At 44.3% G+C, this 25,561-nt stretch overlaps 1 protein-coding gene across 1 annotated transcript in view; it reads left to right on the forward strand.

Moving 5' to 3' along the window:
• Positions 1-25,561, forward strand: part of arhgef18b (rho/rac guanine nucleotide exchange factor (GEF) 18b) — a 52,973-nt gene that overhangs the window by 11,917 nt on the left and 15,495 nt on the right. The window contains exons 9-22 of the mRNA XM_056277268.1: positions 9,853-9,920; positions 10,427-10,484; positions 12,200-12,416; positions 13,145-13,251; positions 16,085-16,225; positions 19,113-19,363; positions 19,934-20,059; positions 20,244-20,361; positions 21,612-21,866; positions 22,095-22,171; positions 22,419-22,597; positions 23,625-23,698; positions 24,050-24,235; positions 24,594-24,728. Coding sequence (XP_056133243.1) covers positions 9,853-9,920; positions 10,427-10,484; positions 12,200-12,416; positions 13,145-13,251; positions 16,085-16,225; positions 19,113-19,363; positions 19,934-20,059; positions 20,244-20,361; positions 21,612-21,866; positions 22,095-22,171; positions 22,419-22,597; positions 23,625-23,698; positions 24,050-24,235; positions 24,594-24,728 — 1,992 coding nt within the window. The remainder of the gene's footprint in view (positions 1-9,852; positions 9,921-10,426; positions 10,485-12,199; positions 12,417-13,144; positions 13,252-16,084; positions 16,226-19,112; positions 19,364-19,933; positions 20,060-20,243; positions 20,362-21,611; positions 21,867-22,094; positions 22,172-22,418; positions 22,598-23,624; positions 23,699-24,049; positions 24,236-24,593; positions 24,729-25,561) is intronic.

Genomic DNA, 25,561 nt, shown 5'->3' on the forward strand with positions numbered 1-25,561 from the left:
AGATGAATAACGTTTATACAAACATTGTTCAGCGGTTCCTAAATAAAAGGAACCGTGTCTCGATGTCCGGCTACGTTTGCTCTTTCTTTGGGCAGTTTGAACTGTTGAGTTAGTGAAGGTTACACACTTTGTACATATGCCTTGCGATAAAGCGGTACCAGGTGTGTTCCTGTGTCTCACAGCTAGTAATTTTAATCAGGCAGTTGAATAGGCATGCCAAACTGCTTATTGGTAATGTTGAACAAGTCATAACATTGAAAAGGCTTGTCATTTATCGGTTGTGCAGGAGAATCCATATGCCACCGTTATTAATGCATCATGCAATAGGGGGCCATTCCGAGCCTCTGTCCCTGTTGCTCTATGTTCTGAGCTTTGTGGATGGGTCACATGCTACTTATTGTGCTTGGCAGGTCTGCCAATGCATGAAAGCCCTCTCCGGTGACTCCACGACTCACCCATTTCACCCTGTTAGCACACCACTTCTCTTCGCATCACTGCTTTTGCCTTCATCTCTGGCAGCCTGTCTATCTTCTTTTTTGCCCTGATTCTGCTGTCTGATGGCTTACCTGTCTCCACTGAGCACCTCACACTAGATTCTACAGTATTTCATTGTCTGGTTGCATACATGTCCATTTAGTTACTCGTTTGTCTGCCTATGTCTCTACCCAGCTGCTGCTTTAGCAGAGTAGACTGCAAAGGGTACTGATGAGACGCATGAGGTTCATTCAAACGGCCCACTCAGCAGATTTGGCATGAACTACAAACTGATTGCTTTAAACCTAGGTTGACACTTTTTGTGATTGTAAATTTAGGGCTAGAATGTGTTTTTGCCTTAAAACACTATTTTTTTTGACGTTCTGTAAATTTTCCCTAGAAGTGCCAGTAACTTTGTCTATGGCTATTTGGTTTGCTTTGGTAATGCCTCCCCTTTTTGGTAGAGATGTTATGCCTCATTGCAGCCTCCCAAGCTCCAAGTTCTCCTGTTTCACTGGATGGTGTCATAGGTTGACTGTAAGCTTCAGAGTTTGCCCCAAGTGTTGGTGTTTTTTGAGCAGCGTTGTGTCTGAGAGTTAAGCCCTCTTACACATACACGCAGGAAGCTGGTGCTGTCAGTTGTTGGCTGATATGTGAGAAGGTTACAAAACCGAAATGATTTTTGTGACTTGTTTTCCTCTTGCTTGATTTATACATCAAATGAAGTCACCTAATGTGGTCTGATTACCAACTTGATTTTAAACAAGCTTAATTGTAACACATCATGCGAAGGAAACACTATTGTGCAGCGGTTGTCTTGGATCAATTAACATTGCAGTATGTGGGGCTTAATTTGTAGATGAAGTGAGATGTGCGTTGTTGTTAAAATATCACGATAGGCCTACTTTCTGCAGAATTACAATCCGGCTGGTTTTTACAGGCAAGAAAACACATTTACAGAGCAGAAGAAACACTGAATTGGCTTTGGCCTCATCCGTGTCCACAGGCTTAATGGTTGATCCATTGCACACAATGAGCAACCCACAATCATCTGCAAATGATCATGTGACATGACTGATTGTGTTACCTTGCTGAGAAATGTCTCCATTTCCTTTTCTACTTCATTCCTTTGTTAACACCTGGGCCTTCTCTATCTTGTGGTAAACAGATGGTGCAGAGCAGCAGCATAGTTGTATTCACACAGTGTTCGCAACTGTGGCTCAGTTTTTTATAATTGTGTTTCTGCAGCAAGTATGCAGATGCTCTTAGTTATAATAATAATGATAATAATAATAATGTAACCGGTTATTTTCTTGCCCGGTGCGGGATTCGATACGGGGTGTACTGCACCACAAGGCGACATCACTAACCGCTCGGCTAAAGGGTCAGACCCGTTAGCTAGGGACTAACGTGTCTTATTAGTAGTTTACAATAATAATAATACATTTTATTTGTATTTCACCTTTCATTGTCAGAGACAATCTCAAAGTGCTTGACAGTGCAGTAAAACAATGAAAACAAACAACGAAAACTCTACATGGTTAAATGGTCCATTTTATCTCACAACAAAATATTTTAGACAAATCTGAAAAAGAAAAACAAAGCAAGAAAACCAAGCCATGAGTAGCGATGACCTTTTGAGCGCTTTAGAGACACGCATTGCTGCGTGCTTGACTGACATCTCGGAGTGGATGGTGACACACCACCTGAAGCGCAATCTGGACAAGACAGAGCTGATGTTCCTCCCAGGGAAAGGTTGCCTGCACCAAGACCTGGCCATCACCATTGACAACACTGTGGTGATGCCGACTTGGACTGCGAGGAATCTGGGTGTGATCCTGGACAACCAACTGTCATTTGCTGCAAATGTTGCATCGGTTGCTCGCTCCTGCAGATTTCTCCTCTATAACATCAGGAGGATTCGCCCATTCCTCACCGACGAGATGGCACAGGTGCTCATCCAGGTTCTGGTCATCTCCCGGCTGTACTACGGCAACTCCCTCCTTGCTGGCGCCCCGGCATTGGCCATCAGACCTCTGGAGCTTGTTCAGAAAGCTGCAGCTCGTCTGGTGTTCAACCGCCCTAAGTTCTCCCACACAACTCCCCTTCTCATGTCCCTACACTGGCTCCCAGTAGCTGCTCGCATCCAGTTTAAGACTCTGGTGCTAGCCTACAGGGCAGTGAAAGGAACAGCTCCTTCCTATCTCCAGGCCATGGTCAAGCCCTACACCCCCACCCGACCACTTTGCTCTGCTGCCTCAGGACGCCTGGTTGCCCCGTTGCTCAGAGGCCCCTGCTGCCAATCGACCCGGTCACGGCTCTTTTTTGTCCTGGCCCTACAGCGGTGGAATGACCTCCCCACTGAGGTCAGGACAGCGGAGTCGTTGTCCATCTTTCGGCGCAGGTTGAAAACTCACCTCTTCAAGAACTACTACCCTGTTACTTGTTCTTAGCACTTATTATATTCACTCATTTAAAAAAAAAACTCTTTCTTACGCTTTTACTTTAGCACTGGTTTTGCTCTTAGATGCTTGTTTAGATGTACTTATGACCTCTGATAACTAGTAGTTCTCCTGATTTCCTACGTTAAATGCACTTATTATAAGTCGCTTTGGATAAAAGCGTCAGCTAAATGACTGTAATGTAATGTAATGAGTGCTTCCCCAGAAAAACAACGACTCATTGTCCCTGCAACTGCTTTGAAATTTTGGCAGATTTTGGAAGACGTCTGTACTTAAAGTCAAACTCATACCCCTATACTCAGCAAAGCTGTGGACAAACTTGACATTGAAATACTTGATGTTGGGTTCTGTGGCTTATACAGTTCAGCACTACTGCATGCATCCACGTCATAGCAGATTGGCCTGTGTTCGTTCTAGCTGTTCTGGTGAACAGAGAAAACCTGTGTCACTTGTCAAGGTTGAACTGTTAGAGTTTTAATGGCAATAAAATTACAATAACAGACAAAGGTCATAGACCTGCACTCAGTCTTTTTTTCGTTCTTAGTGTGATGTGTCCTGGGTACAACATTAAACTGCAATCGTCGGGTCGTCTGCGACTAAACTGGCATCCCCACTTCAACCCTTGGGTTGTTGTGAGGAGGGTGTGTGGACACCCAGCAGGACTAAAAACAAAACCTGTCAAAGGGCGGATGAGTTCCTCTCTGAACCAATGGCCATCCATACCTGGAGAGGCGATAGGGACCACCGGGTATTTCCCCTACTGAAACACAATGATGACTCAACCTGTTGAGGCATCAGCTGTGCTCCTACGACCTCCATAGGTTATGGAACTGAAGATGATGATGATGAGTGTGATGTGCCTGTTCATCCAATTTTCTCTACCTGCTTACTTATTTTCATCATCACTGTAACCTGAGCTTATCCCAGCTCAAGGAAAAGGAGACAACATGCACCGGTCCCTAGTCTATCATACAAGGCCAACACATATGGTACCTTTCATACCTGTGGACAATATTTTTCCTCACTTCACCTCAGCTGCAAGTCTGCTCTAGGTAAGGGACACTCGTGTGAACACAGGGAGGAGCAGGACCCTGTTCCTGTGAGGGAACAATGCTGACTATTTGACAATCAAGCCACTTACAATCAAATCTTGTACTTTCATATCACCAAAAATACCCTCAAGGATGAGGTAACTATAGAGTACTTTCATTGAAAGAGCCTGCCCCATGCTCTCTGCGTCTCTACGATTGTGATTCCGGTGAAATGTGGTGTGGTATTTACCCATAAAATAGTGCAGTGCCACACATTTCTTCTTTCAGGGTAGAAGTGGCTCTAATAGGTGACTGTGAACTTACATTTTGATAGGATATAGATTAGTATTTGGGTTTCTTTGCAGCCTGCAATAAAGAGCAACCTTAGCTGGAGAAACTAACCTACAGGGCAGTGAAAGGAATAGCTCCTTCCTATCTCCAGGCCATGGTCAAGCCCTACACCTCTACCCGACCACTTCGCTCTGCTGCCTCGAGACGCCTGGTTGCCCCGTCGCTCAGAGGCCCTTGCTGCCGATCGACCCGGTCGCGGCTCTTTTCTGTCAGCGGAGTCACTGCCCATCTTTCGGCGCAGGTTGAAAACTCACCTCTTCAAGAACTACTACCCTGTTACTTGTCCTTAGCACTTATTGTATTCACTCATTTAAAACATTTTTTTTTTTTAAAGAAATCTCTTGAACTTTTACTTTAGCACTGGTTTTGCTCTTAGGTGCTTGTTTAGATGCACTTATGACCTCTGATGACTAGTAGTTCTCCTGATTTCCTACGTTTAATGCACTTATTGTAAGCTGTTTGGATAAAAGCGTCAACTAAATGACTGTAATGTAATATAATGTAATGTAACCTATTACAAATGATGCACCCAATGGTTCAGCTTGTCCTGAGGGTAAAGCTTGGCCTTGTTTCCATATACAGTTCATTGAGCTGGTCAGTTAAGTGTGTACTGTGCCCTTAAAGTCCTGTGTAGTAGGTTATCTGTCAGTCAGCAGGTGTTGGTTGTCTCAAAAGATGAGCTCCAAACCACAATATTGACCTGGAATTGAGGCCCGGAAGTCATGAGACTGCTTTAGAGTAGAATAATTTGTTTTCTCTTGTTTTACCTCTTTTCTATTCTTATTTAGTTGCCTTTAATCCTCTGATGTAGCACTTTTAGCACTTTTTGTCAATGAGAGAGGAATTTTGTTTTCTTCTTTGCCACTGCAAAACTGCCAAACATAGCAGTGGTCTGAAGCCACCATGAATCATTGCTGAGAAGTGCTGCTGTTATCTGTGAACAAGGTGTTCTTGCTTAGCTTAATATTTTGTTCATTGTGCAATATGTCTGTTTTTGCTGGCATTTATGAACAGTGGCGTCTCTACATTAGGGGCCAGTTGGACCTGGCCCCACCAGATGTCACCAGTGCACGATATGATCAATAATTCAGTGTCACAAGTAATACATTTTGCTGGGGATAGCACTAACCCTTTAAGTATCGCTACTCTGCGGGGCTAACTATTAGGTATAGCAACCTAGCAGGTAAGGAGTATTGCTACTCTTGGTTTGGCTAGCAAGAAGTATTGCTACTCTAACTGCAAGCTGGATGCAGACAACGACAATTGCTTCCAGCTGGCTGCTGTGCTCGGGCTGCTGCTTGGTCACTGTAAAGCTTGAGCTGCCATACAAACTGAACAATGACCCTTGAGCCAAATGTTCGGCAACTGAGTTGGATGCTCGTATTTGTGAACATTTTAGCTGGACTCCAGGGTGGCTGTTTCGTTGCAGGCATTAGCCTCTGTGAAGTGAAGAAGTTTTCGAATAGTGACTGACAGTATGTCAGCCCTATGTTTAGAGGGAGGGCTAGTGGCCGCCTATGACATAGGTGTCATCAAGGCCAGTCAATTGGCTTGCATAATGTAATAAAGGCTTCTGTTGAGGGCACGCAAGGGGCTTTCCCCATAGTGAGACACGAAGTGAATGGTATGAAAGAGAACTGACAGATTTAATAACAGAATTTAAATTGCTCTGATATTCTGCTTAAAATGTTTTGATTGTACAAAATGATACTAACGCAAGATAGTTTGCGGCAGGTTGCCTCCAATCTTTTGGTAGCCAACAGTCATGGAAAGGTTTGGAAATTTGAAAAGGTGTTTGTAGCCTGTGTATATTTGTAAGATGTAAATTAATTACAGATTAATGTAACTATTAAAAAGATTGTTCTATTCATATTACTTGGTATTATTATTCTCATCTTTAGTGGTAACAACGCCATTGATTTTATCTTCATCAGCTGTAGTTTTGCGCCCTGTCAACAGTAATCTAGAATAACTTTGATTAGCGCTTTAGTGTTCAGAGCAGAGGGTTGTCTCACATTGTTACATTTTATTTACAGTTTGTCAAATGATAGCAATCAGACTTCGTAGTCTATGTGCACACACGTGCATCTTTGGCAACCCTGAGGGGTTAAATCCCAATTTAACCCCTGCTGCTCGATCACTTTGAATTTGTAATGCGATGCTGCATAACAAGGTAATATACCAGTTGTGTGAGACCAAGTACCGTTGATGTCACTCATATCCCTGTTTCCTGCGCTGTGTTACATTAAAGAGATACTTGCATCGTAATATGACTTTTCCTATTGTAATCGATGTAAGGAGTGTGGATGTGATGGATGAGACAAATGGTAGCCCTAAGATCACATTTATGGCCAGACGAGAGAAATCGGCGGCCGAGTAATTGATTTTCAATTGGCAAAAATGTGGTAACTTGCTGTGTCACAAATTACCATTAGCATAGAGGGCATGTCCGTAGCAGTACGCTATGCAGAGACGCATCCTTGCTAGTTCGTGTTGAAGTTGGTTTTGCTGAGACTTTTTTATCGATCTTGCTAGCTGTATTGCTATCCATCCATCTATCTATCTATCTTCGAGCCACTGGCTGCTGCCATGGGTTCGAAGGAATACGGCTGTATTGGCTGAGCAACATATTCGTGAGGCGAGTCATCAACTTCCACTAAGAAAGAGAAATCATCTTCCACATCCTCAACCTCAAAGCTGCTGTCGGGGGTCTCGTCGCTCGCCTTTTTTTTTTTTTTTGTAAAGGGACAACAGAGCAGGAAGTGGGCTGTCACCAATGAATTTCTCGTTTTTCTACGGCAAGCGGTTTAGCCCCAGTGTTTAGCCCACCCAGCCACACCCACATGACCACCCTGAATTTCAGTAACCAATAGCTATGAAATCATAAAACCACACCTACCTTTCAGTTTGTAATTCAAACCACCCACGTTAAAAATGTGCTCAGAAACAGCATAAAAGTATCTCTTTAATGTGTGCATTTTTGATTTCATTCATTGATTAGGTGCGTTTGTGTTTGAATTCATTGAGCAAGTAGGTTTCTATGTAGTTCATTGATGAGTCAGATACTGCCCATACAGAGTTTATTGGGCCTCACCAGGCTTTCACTGCCATAGACACCACTGTTTATGAATATGATTGGCTGAGTTAGTCTTGCCTACTTTTGGTTTGCGCAGTGATGACTCCATGCGACCTTGATAAAATGTGGACACAATAAAAAAAAAAGTAAAAAAAAAAAAAGGACACAGTGCCTTTTTACTCTATAGATACACTTAGCTATCAGGTGTGTAAATCTCTTCCTTTTCGTAGCACTGCTTTTCCCAGCCTTTGGTTGGTTGGTGCAGTGGAGTGGTGGTAGGTAGAAGATGTACTGACCTGACAGACTTAATTAGACATTGAAGGCCCTGTTGGGCTCTTTCCTGGCTGGCTGGCTGGCAGAGAGAATGGAATTTCACACAGTTGTGATGTGGAAAATTACCTCTGAATCTGGCCACTTCACAGCTGACTTCCGACTGGCTGGCTTACTGACCGATTCAGCAGCTGTATCCTCCTCTGTAAATGGAGAAACCAAGCGTTTCTTCAAAAGTTTGTAAGGAAAGAATCAGCATCACCAATTTAAAAATGTAGGACTGTCTGACCTAAAGGAATTGCGTTTCAAAAGGTGTTGGCTCTACTATCTCTTACGCCCTAGGGCATTGGTTCTCATCCTGGGGGTCACAAGATAATCTCTGGGAGTCACCAGATGGTTGTGGAGAAAACAAGCACGAAACCGTCCAGACAATAGCATACTGTAAAATCCCATGGCCCCCTGCAGGGAGGGGGCATGGGCCCTTTTGCAATGAAGGTGCGGTTATAGTGACGCCAGCAAAATTAACTAAAAAATAAATATCACAAGCGCACACACGCATGCAACAGTTACGTGATTTACAGTAAAATTATCAATATGCAGTGTATATTCAATATACACTGCGTATTGATCATTTTTATTTCAAGCGTTTCCCAGGCCAGAGGACACAGCACTGGCAGTGAAGATCATTCGGAGACAGGTTTCTATTTTCTTTTTCTCAGCTCAGCTGACCATTGTTTATGTATCATCAGAGAGAGAGGGAGAAATTGAGAGAGTGAATCATATCTAACGAGAGACAGATTTATTTGGGGAAAACTATTCTCCTGTACCTGTGGCTGCTCAAATATCTTTTTTTTTTTATTGTTTATCGAACAAGGAAAGGCTTTTTCCCAATGTATGTCCTCAGTCTTGTTCCTTCCCCCAATTTTAATGCTCATGTGACTACATTTGTATTTGCTCTTTTACTGTGTCTGTCCATAAATTTTATTTGTTTTGTAAAGTGCTTTGTTGTTTTGAAAGATGCTATGCAACATTTTACGTACTTTCCTATGTACATGCAGTAATTACTTGTCTACTCCAAATGCCCTCTTGACACAAAAATTACAATCCACCTTCTTCGCTTCTTGCTTTAGTCATGTACAGCAAGAATTACTATTTTTGTGGCGATCCCATTCGTCCTGTGTTCACTCATCAAATACAGGGCAGGAAGCATTGAGACCATTGAAAGCAGGGGCAATATAGGAAGCTTTTGCAGTAGGCTGCAGCAAGTGGAAGCTGCTAGTATTGGACATGTTTACATGGTATTGTTCATAGGAGCACCACTTTTGTGAGCAAGCCATGCAACCTGGAGACTGAAACAATCACCTTGCTGCCTACAGCATTGTGTTGTATTTCAGTAGATCAGTTAATACACAAACATGTGGCTGCAAAGAGGTGAGTAATGCAACGAGTTGTTTGGACAGACACACCTCGTAAAATCACTTTGAGGCCAAAGCCAGTATTGAGTGACCCACAAGGTACATCCAGATCCAGGCTGTTTCTCACTAATGGCTGCAATAGATGAGGATGTTTACAACTCATCAAGCCCTGCCTCCACTGATCACTGTCTATAGATTAGCTGCTTACTTGTTTTTATGTGCATGTGTAGGTGCATGCATGCATGTGTGTTTTGCCCAGGTTGTCATTCTTTCTTTTTTCTTTTTGTTTTTGTCCACATTGACCCAGTTCTCCAGGTGGGTTGGGTTCAGAGTTTGCATAGTAATAACACTAGTTTGTTTGGCCAGTGTTTGCCCTGAAGAGTGGATCGCTATGTTGGCTGTGTGTTACACCCTCTCAGTATGAAACCAGTCTGAGGCTAACTGGTTTGGTTTCATTCAGTGTTTTTCCCAGCTATAGGGGAAAATTACAATAGAGGGGAGAGCCCAGTAGTCTGTATGTTTGTCCAAAACAGCTCTGATAAGTATCTCTGCCAACCAGCCTGTCATTCAGTCCCAACCTTGGTAGCAGTTTACCCTTGAGTCTGGCTTCATTTTTCAGCCACAAGAAAAATGGACAAAAGGAGGGATTGAATCATTGGGAGAAAGACAAGGAGGATCCCAATTTCCCTTCTCTGTATTGTGTGAGTGGGAGCAAAGCTGAGCCATTGATTTGCTGCTGGAGTGACTGTCTCTCTGTCCCATCTTGCTTTCAGACTGTGCCGTGAACGTTCACAAGAGCTGCAGGACTCTGCTGGGTGAGTGCAGCAGCAACAAGCACAAGGTAAAGGCCCTACAACTTAATGATAACATTACAAACGTGGTAGTTTGTGCGTTTTGTGAGTATCTTTAAACAGATGTTTGAAGGAATGATTCAAATGTAAGCAAACAGTATCCTCCAAATAAATTTATAGCCCACATTTGACTGTCTTTCTATAAACAGCGCATTTACATAAGGGTAAATATACTTATTTAAACCGGCTGATTCAGAGACAACGCAACAACTGTATGAGATTGGTTCAACAGGGGGCGCTATTTCAGGATGAGGCTCTTAAGGCCAAATTGATCCTCAAATTAAGACTTTTGTGCCCCTGTCCACTCACATGGGCGTGCCTTTAGCGACTTGCCTTTGGGGCTTGTTTGCTTGATACTAAATCCATGACTTGGACTGCTGTTGCACTGTAAAGAAACTACAGTTACAGCAAACACGGTTGTTCAGCATTTAACAATCTGTCCACCAGTTGATAAGCACTGGAAAGAATGAGCAAACACTTTTTTTTCTCCACACAGAAAGACTCATTACCAAGGATATCATCATCATCATCAACTTCAGGATCTCCCAACCTTGGTAAGCATAATGTGCACAAAGAGGCAGGTTCACACACACACACACACACACACACACACAGAAAAACATATAATGGATACCAGTAACATGGGGCTCACGATGGGTCACTCACATAGGGAAAAGAAAACAAGGATAGATGATAGGAAGATAGATGGGTGGCTTGAGGGGTGTACAATAATGTCCCTGTGTGTCAAATTAAAGAGCTGTAATTGCTCCTCTGGAGGTTTGCAGAGGATTAGCGAGATGAGACTGTGCCTATGATGAACTTTGAAGACAAACTGTGTGTGCACATGTGTGTGTGTGGGAGGGGGGGTGCACAAATGGGTGTAGATGAGGAGAGGGGGCACCAGCAGGCTCCTGTAGAAGGTGATGATTAGCCACAGTTGGGAGCATTATCTGCCTCTGGTTTCCTTTCAGTGAACTCTGTACTCTGTTCATTTCCTAGCACACTAGGGATAAACAATGATTTAGGTAATATATACTACTTATACAACAGAAAAAACAAAACAGAAATCTATTCTGGAAAGTGTAAAGAAAAATCTCGAGATATATCTTTGGTAAATAGATGGATGATTGTTCACAAAATGGTTTTTCGTTGTCAAAGAAACTTTCTTTTTTTAAACATGTTCTCTTTAAGTTTATCCTCTGCCATATACCAGGTTTTAAGAGGGCTTTAATCTTGGTAAGCATGTTGAGTATTATTAAATGACTTGTATAAGAATATGGCCATCGGTATATTGAAACAGTTCCAATTCAGTCGGACAATTACATTTGGTCTAAGCCACAGGAGATGGCAGAGGTGGCAGTACCTTCACTTAATCGCCTCCCACAGAGATTGTTATTCTCTGTGGGAGAGCTGGAGTCCTCTCACACCCACCTGATTCCTCTTTACCTCCTGCGCTGACCCATAATTGGCTCCCACAGATGGTCAGGGAAATGAGGAAGAATAGAAAGATCGAGAAAAAAAGAGATTGATGGCGAATCAGAAAGTGCTAGAAAAGTGTTTAGGACACGTGTCTTTCTTGACGCCACCAGGTGAGTCCATCATCAAGGGTCTGGGTGGGTCTCTTATAAAAACCAGCTGCCTTCTGCCTTGTTGTTATTATCATAGCGAACGGCATACTGCATCAACTGCAATTCTACACCAGGCTAATTTTGGTGACTTTGACCGGGAGATCAATTTGATTTGATTGGTTACTTTAAATTAAGATGTTATACTTCTACAAATGATACTTCTCTAACGAGGAATATTGCCAATAGTACTACTGCTATTGTTGAAGTGTACCTTTTATATTTGGACTTACTGAGCGATACCATCCACCATTCCCGGACTTTTGAGTCAAAAGTGATGGAGCTAGCACTTAACAAGGGCACTAGCAGAACTGCAGGAGCCTCCAGGGCTTGCTCCAGGATAACAAAACCTCCCTCCTCTTCTCACCCATCATCCTCTGCCTCGTCCTGGGGTTTGTCAGGCCGCACGAGGGTCCGAATGTTGATGCACCGCGACCTGGTCACCTGCCGCTTCCTACACTCCCTGCCTCGCTCCTGGCTGAAGAAATACTGGGGCCAACTCGGACAGCAGCCAAAAAAGCAACCGCTTGCCTCCACCTCTTTGTCCCCCTCTCCTCTTCTGTGGCCCAGCCTCTCTGGGCTCTCTTTGGCCTCCTCTTCCTCTGATTTCTTCAACTCATCTGTCTCTCCTCCTCTGTCCTCAGTGCTGAGAGAGCAGGACCGAGAGCAGGATCACAGGAGCCCAGCCTCAGCCCAGGCTGGGGGCGGCCCCCGAGGTTTGCCTCGCGCCCCAGGCATAACCCACCCTTTGCGGGGACCTAGCACTCAGCCTACTGCCGCCCACACCGCCAGCTCCAACATAGCCACCTCAACCACCTCCTCCAGCCTTGGCCACACCCTCCCTCACAACAGCAGCTCAGGGTCTGTATCTCTACCACATTTCCTCAAAATAACCCTCCGTGTTGAACATAGATGTTGTGGTGAAGTGTTGTTTTTTTTTCTCCAAATTTGTCAAAGCCTACCCTACCTGTTTTGGTACTAATTTACTGTTCATTGAGTATTGCTTTTCTATATGCAATGTGAAACTTAAAAACCGACACAAAACCAGATCTCCGTCAAATCTGTAATCCCATAGTGAGTCTAACATATTTTAGCAGGATTTATTGTATGTAAATGTTGGCTATTTATAGAATCCTGTCCTTCCTGTTGTTTTTCTATGCCATCCTATGATGTGTATTTATAGCTGACATACCAAGGCAAGCTGTCTCGTCAGATTTAGCGACTGTTTGAAACAAAGTCTAGACTGCTCTCAGAAGGACTTGTGTGTGCATCATTCGAGAAAGGTGTGTAGGTAGGGAGAGCGAGGCAGTGGCAGGGAGAGAAACGGGAGGGACATCAACTGGGAAGGGTAGGGGAAGGGTGGTGGAGAAAGGTGAAGATAGAGACAGACTAACAAGAGGGATCAAGAGAGAGAAAAGTGTTCAGCAGCCACTCAGGCTGTTTCTGTAATATCTCAGTCTTCGACATGCACGCCACCGCCGAACCTACCTGGAGCCCGGCGGCTTTTTAGTTACCTAGTTTGCCGAGTCACCTGGTCACATCGCTATCAACATGTATGCCACTCTGGACCTGTGGTTGTCCTCCCTCAGATCCCTCCCCGGGGAGATGGACGAGACAGACGCCCTCCGCTTCAAGCGTTTCAATGACGATGCCGTCTCCCTTGCCCCCTCCACCACAGAGTCCATCATTGTCGAAGGTGAGTTTGACCATGTCTTTAAGGATCAACTAATGTGCCATTTTTTCCCCCACCTATCATTCAAAAAGCAGCCTCTTTGTTTTGATATTGGAATTCGATTTCTTTTTGCGAGAAATTGTCTCCAGCCCCCGAGTCGCTAAAGATCTGCTACGGTAACACATAGATTAAAAAATATTCTGATAACCCCATTCTTTTCAGCTTCTATCATGTGATCTTCTACATTTCTATACTAGGTGCAGGATGGCTTGTTCCACAATATGTGTGTGTGTGTGTGTTTTCTTTTAGGCAGGGAGGAGAGTGTGTATGGTGGGTTTTTTAGGGAGTCAGAGGTGACTTTGCCCTGTCATTAAATTGGATTGTGTGGGATAGAGGGACGGGCTCACTAGATACCAGCTTGCTACAGATGAAGCAATGTTTTGTATGTTTTTGCCTGTCGCTGAGTTGCAGGATGTCTAGTAGTATTGGACACACCCTTGTTATGAAGGAGCTACTGCAGCATTATTACTGCACCATCGAGCAGTGGGGGCGACACTTGATTGTTTTGCCATATTTAATGCTGTTGAAGCCTTTACCTGTCACCCTTTTGGAAAAGGTACTGTTTATTTATTTAGATAAACTCAAACCTGGAAATACCCAAATGATCAACCTGAAAGAATAAGGTAGTACCTAAAGATCACTGTTCATCTCTGTAAGGCGTTATCCGGAGTTACTTAGAAATTCATGCTGCGAGGTGTCCAGGTGGCGTGGTGGCCTATTCCATTGCCTACCAACATGGGGATCGTAGGTTCGAATCCCCGTGTTACCGCCGGCTTGGTTGGCTGTCCCTACAGACACAATTGGCCGTGTCTGCGGGTGGGAAGCCGGATGTGGCTGCGTCCTGGTCGCTGCACTAGTGCCTCCTCTGGTCAGTTGGGGCGCCTGTTCAGGGGGGAGGGGGAACTGGGGGGGAATAGCGTGATCCTCCCACATGCTACGTCCCCCTGGCGAAACTCCCCACTGTCAGGTGAAAAGAAGCGGCTGGCAACTCCACATGTATCGGAGGAGGCATGTGGTAGTCTGCAGCCCTTCCCGAATCAGCAGAGGGAGTGGAGCAGCGACCGGGATGGCTCAGAGAGTGGGGTAATTGGCCAGATACAATTGTGGAGGAAAAATAAATAAAAAAATTAATGTATCATCAAAATATGCTTCAGATATAGGATCACAAACATTTATGGTAAGCAGAAGAAATGCAAGGAATGGAGCCATAGCGTTCTGATGATTCCTGTGTCCCTTGAGAGGTTATACAAAACAGAATTACAAGGAGAAAATAAGTAAACTCTGTAACAGCAAGGAAGCGATATAGAGGATTTGCGCTCACGACTATGACAGTAATGATTTGTGCTTATCAGAATGTGTCAATAAAGTCCATCTGACAGTGCATTTTCATTTCAGCACATAGTCTTGTGGTTTGTCATAGGCGTGAGATTTTTCTTTCACGTTGTTTCTCTGATATCATCTCCACAGGCAGATGTAAGCACCTGTCGCCGTTCTAGTCTTGCTACGGTTGTCAGTTTTTTTGTTTTCTGCACAGCTCAAGGAAGCAACCTACACCTTCCTCCCTCTGATCATGAAGCCATGATAGGACTGATACATAGAGGGAGAACTCATTGATTCCGTTTAGCCATCACTAAGCCAAATGGACTGTGGTGGATGCTGGAACCATGATAAACAATTTCTTTACTTTTTGACAAAAAAACACAAAATCACTTATATAAAGCGTGATGCTGATGTTATCTTATGAACAGCATTTTGATTTATGAGATCATTTTGCTTTGCTTGTTAAAATGACAGTTGACAGCGTCCGGGTGGTGTGGCAGTTTATTCCGTTGCCTACCAACACGTGTTACCTCCGGCTTGTTCAGGCGTCCCTACAGACACAACTGGCCATGTCTGTGGGTGGGAAGCCGGGTGTGGGTATGTGTTCAGGTCGCTGCACTAGCGCCTTCTCTGGTCTGTCGGGGCGCCTGTTCAAGGGGAAGAGGGAACCGGGGGGAATAGCGTGATCCTCCCACACGCTACGTCCCCCTGGCGAAACTCCTCACTGTCAGGTGAAAAGAAGCAGCTGGCGACTCCACATGTATCGGAGGAAGCATGTGGTAGTCTGCCGCCCTCCCCCAATCGGCAGAGAGGGTGGAGCAGCAACCAGGACGGCTCGAAAAAGACAGTTGACTGGAATTGAGGTCTTGAGTTTTATATGCCACACAACAAATGGATTGATTTATCGCAATAATATATACCAATATTCAAAAAAAGGGTTCAAAAAAAGGACTGGTTGTTAAAATCCCGAGTGTTTGCACTGCAAAAGATTCAATGGAGATTAAACTGGAGCTGTCTGCCAAGGTGACATTGCCACCACCCGGACACATCATCAGTTGTGTACCTCAGCATCACAGGGTGTTTCGGCCTTTTATCACAAGACACCCTCCGCTGAGGCAGGCCCACCACAGGTTGATCGGTCCTGGGTGTGTGACCTGTGGTTAGCTGTTCACCCTGGCAGCCCAGACGGCGTCTCTCCTTTTGATCCAGATCCAGTGGCTAGTCCTCTCAGCAGTGTTGGCTAGCTCTTTGATCACTCTCCTGTGGGCCTGCCCCCTGAATAAAACATACTGTCAATTCTTATGTTTTTCCAATGTAGAGTTGCATTTTTTTTTTTTTTTTTTTTACTAATTTTTCATGTTAGCAGTCAGTAGCAACTGCCACTCAATGAATGTACAAGAAACAGCTTATCTGAAGTATGATTTTAACAGTAATGTTCATGGTTAAAAGTTGTTGAAACCTGTTGTCCTCCCCTTAGATGCACATTACGCAGCGGTGCGTGCTGATCTGGAGTCAGACGCCCAGGACCTGGAAGCAGAGTCATGGAGTCTGGCAGTTGACCCACAGTTTGTTAAGAAACATTCTAAAGAAATGGTGAAGAGACAAGACGTGATACACGGTGAGCCCAACACGTCATCCTTCCTCATATTGTTTTAAGGAAGTACTTTGATCGTAGTGGCTTTTTTCTTTTTGGGTGCCCTCGGCTACTACTTAAGTAGGACTGGTAGTCAATGGGCAGTTCTTGGAAATCAGAATTCCTTGCTGAATTTTCCGGATGCACCCTGGGTCAAATCTAATAAAATGTTCTGTATTTGGAGGTGTAAGTGATACAAACAAATGAACGATATCTCCTGTTACATAGCCGCTTTCATCGACCACCTCTGTCTTCAAACAGCTACATATGTCAGGTATCTGCACAGGTGCTCATTCTAGTGTAACAACACAAGTAATGGTAACATTAGATTCAAGTGTAAATGATAGCAATGGTAAAGAGTTTTTAAAGTACTGACAATGTAATAAGTGAGTAACAATATTTGAGCAATAGGGAAATTATAAAGAATAAAAATGAGAGATAATAAAGCCAGATAAAGACATGAAAGCAATCAGAAAAATCAGTAAAAATACAATTAGAAATATTAACAAGGACTGAAAATAGGGCCGGTGTGTGTGTGTGTGTGTGTGTGTGTGTGTGTGTGTGTGTGTGTGTGTGTGTGTGTGTGATCAGCCAAAACATTAAAACCACTGACAAGTAAGTGAATAACATTGATTATCTCGTTACAATGGCACAGGTCAAGGGGTGGGATATATTGGGCAGCAGGTGAACAGTCAGTTCTTGAAGTTGATGTGTTGGAAGTAGGAAAAATGGGCAAGCATAAGGCTCTAATCGACTTTGGCAAGGGCCAAATTGTGATGGCTAGTCAACTAGGTCAGAGCATTTCCAAAACGATGGGTCTTTTGGGATGTTCCCATTATGCAGTGGTCAGGACCTACCAAAAGTGGTCCAAGGAAGGACAGCCGGTGAACTGGCGACAGGGTCATGGGCACTCAAGACTCACTGATGCGTGTGGGGAGGGAAGGCTAGCCTGTCTGATCCGATCCCACAGAAGACATACTGTAGCTCAAATTGCTGAAAAAGTAATGCTGGTTATGATAGACAGGTGTCAGAACATACAGTGCATCGCATTTTGCTGTGTATGGGGCTGCATGGCCACAGACTGGAGAGAGGGCCCATGATGACCCCTGTCCACAGCAGAAAGCGCCTACAATGGGCACATGAGCTTCAGAACTGGAGCATGGAGAAATGGAAGAAGGTGGCCTGGTCTGATGAATCACGTTTTCTTTTACATCATGTGGATGGCCGGATGTGTGTGCGTCATTTACCTGGGGAAGAGATGGCACCAAGATGCACTGAGAGGAAGTCAAGCCGGTGGAAGGAGTGTGATGCTCTGGGCAATGTTCTGCTGGGAATTCTTGGGTCCTAGCATTCATGTGGATGTTACTTTGACATATATCGCCTACCTTAACATTGCTGCAGACCAAGTACACCCCTTCATGGCAACGGTATTCCCTGATGGCAGTGGCCTCAGGTGATTTTGATGTTTTTGCTGATAGATGTGTTGTGTTTATAGTTTATTAAGTACACCTATCTAGCAACATGTCGCACCTCCTTTGGCCTTCAGAACAGTATGAATTTGGGCATGTAATCTACAAGATGCTGGATGCGTTTTGCAAGACAGTTATGCCATGTGGAAATGATTGCGTTGCGCATTTGCTGCAAATTGGACGGCTGCACAGTCCTGTGACGGACAGCCCCTTCCACCTCATCTCAAAGATGATTGATAGGTTTGAGATCCGCAGACTGTGCAGGCCACTGAAGCAATGAAAACTAGCGGTCATGTTCCTGGAACCATTCGTTGACGATACGTGTGTTGTTATATGGTGCATTTATCATGCTGGAAGTGTCCATCCAACTGTGAATAAACTGTACACATGAAGGGATGAATTTGGTCAGCAGTGACATAAAGATACGCTGTGCTGATCTGACATTCTTCATTGAGTATCAGAGGCCCTAATGTGTACCAGGAAAACATTACCCACACCATCACACTGCCATCATCGTCCTGTACAGTTGACAACAAACAGGATGGCTCCATGGACTCATGTTTCTGCACCAAATTCTAATCCATCTATCATCATGATGCAAAAGGAACCTGAGTTTGTCTGACCAGACAATTTTCATCCACTCCCCAACAGTCCAGTTTTGATGCTCCTATGTCCACTGGAGATGTGTTTTCATGATTTTGCCAACGACATCGGCACCTGACATCGTCTTCAGTGCCCATGTTAAATAAGTTAAAGAAGTGGTGCATTCTGAGATGAAATTTTTCCCACCAATATTGAATTCGGATGTGATTTGCCTGGTTGTGGCGTGTTTGCTTGCACAATTCCTCGCCATTGTCCTTGGGGCCCCTCTGATCTACAAATTACTTATGTCCACAGGATTGCCGATCAACGGTAGTTTTTTGATTTTCACACCATTCTCGGTAAACCCTTGAAACAGTTGTGTGTGAAAAGCCTAGGATTTTGTTAGCTGCTACAACCGGCATGCCTCGCATCAACTATCATGCCACGTTCAAACTCACTAAGGTCACTCGTTTTGCCTATTCCAATGCTCTGTTGAACACTTACTGGTGCTAGAGAAGCTGGTCTCCCTGATTACCACACACCGCAGTCACGTGATATATATGACGTATTAAAATATACCATTTTTTGAAGGTGGGAGATGTACCTAATAAACTAGCAGCTTGATGTATGTGTGTGTATCAGAAATTTGTTGAGCGAACCAATTTGATCGCCATGCTAGCTGGTTAAAGCCACCAAGCCTAAAATGTGGCCATCTTTAAAGGTTTTTCAGAGTATTCTCATTTATGCTTTAACACAACTCTTATTATCGTGTGTTACATGCTTCATATTATGTAACTCAACATCTGTTGCCCATTTTACAGAGCTGATGCAGACAGAGATGCACCATGTCCGAACACTGAAAATTATGCTACGCGTGTACGTCCGAGAGCTAAAAGAGAATCTCCAGATGGACTCAGGCAGGCTGGACTGTCTGTTCCCACGCCTGGAGAACCTTCTGGAACTCCACACACATTTCCTGTCCCGACTCAAAGAACGTAGGAGGGAGAACCTCCTCTCACCCAATGACAGGAACTACTCTATCCACAGGCTGGCGGATATACTAATTGCACAGGTAAGGATGTACTCAACAATGCTAACAACATTAAATGCCGCACAATAGTGTTACACATCACTGTGTTATAGGACAGAACACCACTCACTACCAACATGATGCATGGTGGTAGTGCAGGTGGCGCGGTGGTGCAGTGGTTAGCACTGTCGCCTCACAGCAACAAGGTCCTGGGTTTCAACCCCGCGGTTGTCCAACCTTGGTGGTCATCCCAGGTCGTCCTCTGTGTGGAGTTTGCATGTTCTCCCCGTGTCTACGGTGGGTTTTCTCCGGGTGCTCCGATTTCCCCCACCATCAAAAAGACATGCATGTTAGGGTTAATACTCCTGTCTGCGCCCTTGACCAAGGCATGGCAGGACGAACTGGAGTTGGTCCCCGGGCGCTGCATTGCGGCTGCCCACTGCCCCTAGCTACACAGCTAGGATGGGTTAAATGCAGAAAGTAATTTCCCCATGGGGATCAATAAAGTATCTCAATGTACACCCCACTATGTGCAAACACACACAGACACACATACTAGTGTTAGTGAACCTCGTGGGTGACAGAGATGACAGTTAGTTTTTGTTCTCTTAGTTCTCAGGTGAGATAGGAGAGAAGATGAAGGAGAGCTATGGCGATTTCTGCAGCCACTACACCGAAGCTGTCAACTACTACAAAGAACTGTGGCAAAACAACAAGAAGTTCCAGAACCTCATAAGGGTAAGACTGATTTGAAATGATTTTGTTTTGTCTGAGGCCTGTCTGGAATGACTCAGCCTGTATATAATCCATTCATTTAACATCATCCATATCTAAAAAGACACACTTGCAGAGTCAGTCATGTATTTTTGGACAAAATGGATTTTCCAAGCCAAACTCCTTTGTTTATTTGTTTTCTTTACAGAAAACTAACAACCTGTCTATCGTGAGAAGGCTAGGGGTGACGGAGTGTATTCTCCTGGTGACCCAACGAATAACCAAGTACCCGGTGCTCGTGGAGCGCATTCTACAAAATACTGAAGGTACATAGAACCACAGGCATTTGGTTGACATTAGGGTTGGGCAAGATGTCAAAATTTTCCTTTCGGCCACTGCCACCTCTTCAGTCGGCGATTATCGATGCATTCAGGAGACAGAGACAAGCTCAGCTCCGACTATGGCCGGACTCGATGAAGCAGCGATAATTGGCAGCGCTGTCTTCGGGAGGGGGCGGAGTCGGCTTGTGTTCGTCACATGACTGCGTCTCTGTGTGTGTCGGAAAAAGCAGTGGTTCGGCCTGGATTCACCTTGTCACGAAAGTGGGGAGGCGTCTCCTTCGAGACTGCCGGCTGGAGAGATGCAGTTGGCGAATGCATGCAGTACGAGGGTGGGAGTTTGAATTAAATTAGGGAGCAATTGGCCACTAAATTGGGAGAAAATCAGAAATAAATTTAGGAGACAGAGACAAGCAGACATCTGAACATGGATAATAACCTGTGGTTAAGACGCCTGCTTGTCTGTCTGCCTTTTGTAAAGGAGACATATTAAATGCATTTGGGTCCAATGAACCAGTTCGTCATCTGCAGCCAAATGAAAAAAAAGAAGTAGGAATAACGGAACTTACCTAGTAGGCTGTCAAATGATTCACATTACCATAAACGCTATGTGATGACCGTGCCTTGATTGGTAGGTGGGGGTTTGTGTTGTCCATTCTAGACTACATGTCCTGAATGAAGCCCACCTGCATGTACTACTGTGACTATTAATGGCAGATGGCACTTGTTTGCCTCACACTTGATACCTTGAGTGTTTGAGGACGCAAACAAATAAAGAACCAAAAATAAAGGACTTAAAATCAACCAAAGAAAATCCACCTGCATCTCAGATGTCTTTGTATCCCAGCCCAACCCTTATCCCCACCAACTAAACTTGAGGAGCATCCCTGTATATTTGCATTTGGTCATAACTTCAACCTTTGGGAAAATGCCCAATTTTTGTAGTAGTTATATGTTAGGAACCTGTGATTCAGTCATACCGAGATAACACTAATTCGACTGAGGTTGTGGTTTTCATATCCCTTAAACGTTAATAGTCGTTGTGACTTTAATCCGTTGCCAAAATGGTTTCATAATGAAAATTAAAACCAAATCAGCACTAGTTGAGTAAATTTGTACCATGAAGCAACTCTAATGCAACACATTGTGTTTAAATCAGTTGCTGGCTCTCTCACTTCAAATGAAAGAACTTCACATGGAGAGTAACACACACAATGTATACGATGTTTAATCTCCAGCGGGTACAGAGGAACACGAGGAGCTGACATGGGCCCTGGGTCTGATCAAAGGCACCATCGTACAGGTGGACACGTTGGTCAACCTCCACGAGAAGGCTTCACGACTCCGAGACGTACACAACAAAATGGAGCCAAAGGCACTGGGCAAAATCAAAGATGGCCGGGTGTTCCGCAGGGAGGACCTTGCACAGGGCAGGAGACGGCTGCTACACGACAGCACGGTCAACTGGAAAGCTGCCTCTGGCAGGCTCAAAGGTACCATCCACCGTCCAGCAAGATACCTCTTCATGGCAGTGTCGCACTTATGAGTCATGCTTTAAAACAAAAAAAGAGTCATTCCAAATGAGAGCTGTCTGTCCATGGAGTGGAAAAGATGTACTATTCCATTATCAAAGTGTCCCGCTTGTCTCATACGTTTCAGATTTTCTTCTGTCTTTTTTTCCTGTTTTAGGACAATGTCTTTTCTGATTTCTGCCCAAACAGATATCCTTGCAGTGCTGCTGTCAGATGTGCTACTCTTACTGCAGGAGAAGGATCAGAGATATGTGTTTGCTACAGTGGTGAGCAGTCCCTTTCATCCATCTGTTTGCCAGTGTAAATTAACACAAAAATTATGTTTTTATAAAATCTAGTACCTGAGTGATGGTTTTGGTTTAGTCTGTAAAGACAACAATTCTTGATGGCTCCCTGATCTGAAATCTGAATATGATTAGAATATCAAATTTATTGTATTTGTCAATAACAGTCACATGCTTCTCTCTCTCTTTCTCTTTCCTCCCCACACCTTCTCTGTCCGTCCCCCACCAGGACAACAAGCCATCAGTGATCTCTCTCCAGAAGCTGATTGTCAGAGAGGTGGCTCATGAAGAGAAGGCTATGTTCCTCATCTGTGCCTCCTCCAATGAGCCGGAGATGTACGAGATCCACACCACCTCCAAGGAGGAGCGCAACACCTGGATGACACAGATACGGCAGGCTGTTGAGAGGTAGCTGGTCTGTCGGTGTAGAGAGAGAGAGTGTGTGTGGGATGGCGCTGGGGGGGGTCAACACTTGGGTATTAGCAGTATGTCTCAACCTACATACCTAAACCAGAATCCATATCCCAACCTAGGCCAGGGTGTCGGTATCTGAAGGGTTAACCACAAAGTCGGATCAGAGAAATAGGACTCGCGCACTTAAATGCTCCACAACAGATTTATTCCAGCACAGTTAACGTTTCGACTAGTGGATTGAAGAAAGATTTGTTTATCTATCCATTTGAAAGATTTACTTATTTCAGCTAGAATAAACAAAGTCAATTTCTCTGATCCATGTTTGATTTCTTTGATTTGCACTTGAAGTTTTTATATGTGCATTGGGACACTATCAACCACTCTTTTTTTCCTTCCTCGATTTCTTATGTGACATTCTTTGGAATTTTATGATAACACCAGCAACAGCGGTGTTACATGAATTTGTTCTTGATGTATTCATTTTACCCGTATTACCTTGTCCTACTCACATCTGCATGTAGTCTTTAGGAAGGACACTCACAAGCCGGGTTGCTTGGCAGATCTGGAAAGTCTTGAAAAGCATAAAAATGACCATAATGATTCCATGTTTACAAAGGATTGGTAGTGACATTTTTTAAAAAGAAAACATTGGAAAAAACCTTGTTGTTGAGTGCTGATACACCAAATTCAGCCCTTATACAGATGTTTTATGCATTTGTGTACTTATTGTCACAACAGGCTAACCCACTCACTGTTATCATTGAATTTACCCAAAAAGTTTGATCTCTAAAATGGAAAATGTGAAGGAACGCTGCATCTCTCTCTCTCTCTCTCTCTCTCTCTCTCTCTCTCTCTCTCTCTCTCTCTCTCTCTCTCTCTCTCTCTCTCTCTCTCTCTCTCTCTCTCTCTCTCTCTCTCTCTCTCTCTCTCTCTCTCTCTCTCTCTCTCTCTCTCTCTCTCTCTCTCTCTCTCTCTCTCTCTCTCTCTCTCTCTCTCTCTCTCTCTCTCTCTTCCTTCGTAGCTGCCCACATACTGAAGAGAGGCTATTCAGTGAGGAGGAAGAGGCACGAGCTGCCAGATTCAAAGAGTTTCAAGGTAAGACCAGTTAGTAGAAACGGCAGTTTATCAAAAGAAATACAGTGTAAAATTGTCAGTGATCCACTAGAGGGTGCTTGTGTGTCAGTATAATTATAAGCCGTCCCTTTGATTTTTCTTTGTTCATTTGACTTTTCTTTAAAAACATCGAAGAGGTCCTTAAAACTTTATTAGGCTATGATACAAATTAGATATTCAATTACTCCCTGAGGAGCCCTGGCTCTTTAATATGTTAAGTTACTCCTGAGAAGTAGCACACAACACAAACTGCAACAAAGGCCCCAATTCACTGTCTAAGTAATTAGACCCGTCTTATTCTATTTCATTAAGCCCAGTTTATCCCCATTCTAGAGCGACTGAGTCAGAAGGATACAGTGATTGCCCAGGCCTTGACTGAGAAGCTGCAGCTGTTTGCGGACATGGCTGAGTCTGTGGCAGGTCTGGAGGACACAGCCTCCCGGTCCAGACTGCTGCTCCGTGGAGACGTCACCGACCTCCAGCAGGGGGAGACCTTGCTCAAAGGAGCCATCACTGAGGGTAAGTTAGCATACAAACGCACATACAGCTTTGTCTTCCTATATTTATGGGGACCCCCTCATTGAATACCTTTGTTCTCTAGAACCTAACCTTAACCATGAGAAATATAGGCCCAATTTACCTAATCCTAGTTGTTGTTCTTACTTTAACCCTAAACCCAGATCCAGTACAGCAGTTACAGTCACGTATATATAGATAGCTTTTTGTACACACACATGGGTGGGGAAAATATAGCTTTATATTGTGCGTATTCTCTATTGCAGATATGAAATGAATAGATGTCAACATTCCAAACTCACAATTAATTGCTAATCACTGCATTTTTGCTACCCTCCATCTTTGTCTCCCTTCATCTCAGTGGAGAACCTCCAGAACCTGCTGCAATCTGGAGTCATAGAAGAGTCTCCTGCTCCACGACCAGAGGATGGGGGTGACTCTGGGCCTCTGCCCAGGAGGGCAGACACATTCGGGGGCTACGACAGCAGCCCCAAGAGTGAGTTCAGCAAACTGCCTACTCTGACGACATCTAACATGTGATGCATTCTGCACATGTATTTTGGTGATCCATTAAATGCGTTAATTTATGGGGCATCTGGGTGGCGTGGCAGTCGATTCCATTGCCTACCAACACAGGGATCGCCGGTTCGAACCCCCGTGTTACCTCCGGTTTGGTCGGGCATCCCTACAGACACAATTGGCCATGTCTGCAGGTGGGAAGCCGGATGTGGGTATGTGTCCTGGACGCTGCACTAGCACCTCCTCTGGTTGGTCGGGGTGCCTGGAGGGTGAGAGGAAACTGGGGGGAATGGTGTGATCCTCTCACATGCTACGCCCCCCTGGCGAAACTCCTAACTGTCGGATCAAAAGAAGTGGCTTGCGACTCCACATGTATCGAGGAAGCATGTAGTAGTTTGCAGCCCTCCCCGGATCGGCAGAGAGGGTGGACCAGCGACTAGGATGGCTCAGAAGAGTGGGGTTATTGGCAAAGTACAATTGGGGAGAAAAAGGGCAGAAAGAAAAAAAAAGGCGTTAATAATTTATGAGACAATTGGATAAATTGCTTAAAACTGATTTTTTTTGTGGATTACTTTGTTAGCTCTTGATGTGTAATATTTTGTGAAAAATGTAGTTGGTTTTATGAGTTATTTGTTAGTGGATACACAAAACCCGGTAACAAAATACAGCACCTCAAAACAACTTTCATTTTGCTGAACTTTTAAGTCACATCAATTTTATTTGCATAGCCCATTCTCACAAATTACAGATTTGCCTCAGTGGGCTTTACAGCAATACAACATCCTGTCCATAGACCCTCACACTGGATAA

Source organism: Lampris incognitus, chromosome 3 (genome assembly GCF_029633865.1).
Source record: "Lampris incognitus isolate fLamInc1 chromosome 3, fLamInc1.hap2, whole genome shotgun sequence".
NCBI classification, from domain to species: domain Eukaryota; kingdom Metazoa; phylum Chordata; class Actinopteri; order Lampriformes; family Lampridae; genus Lampris; species Lampris incognitus.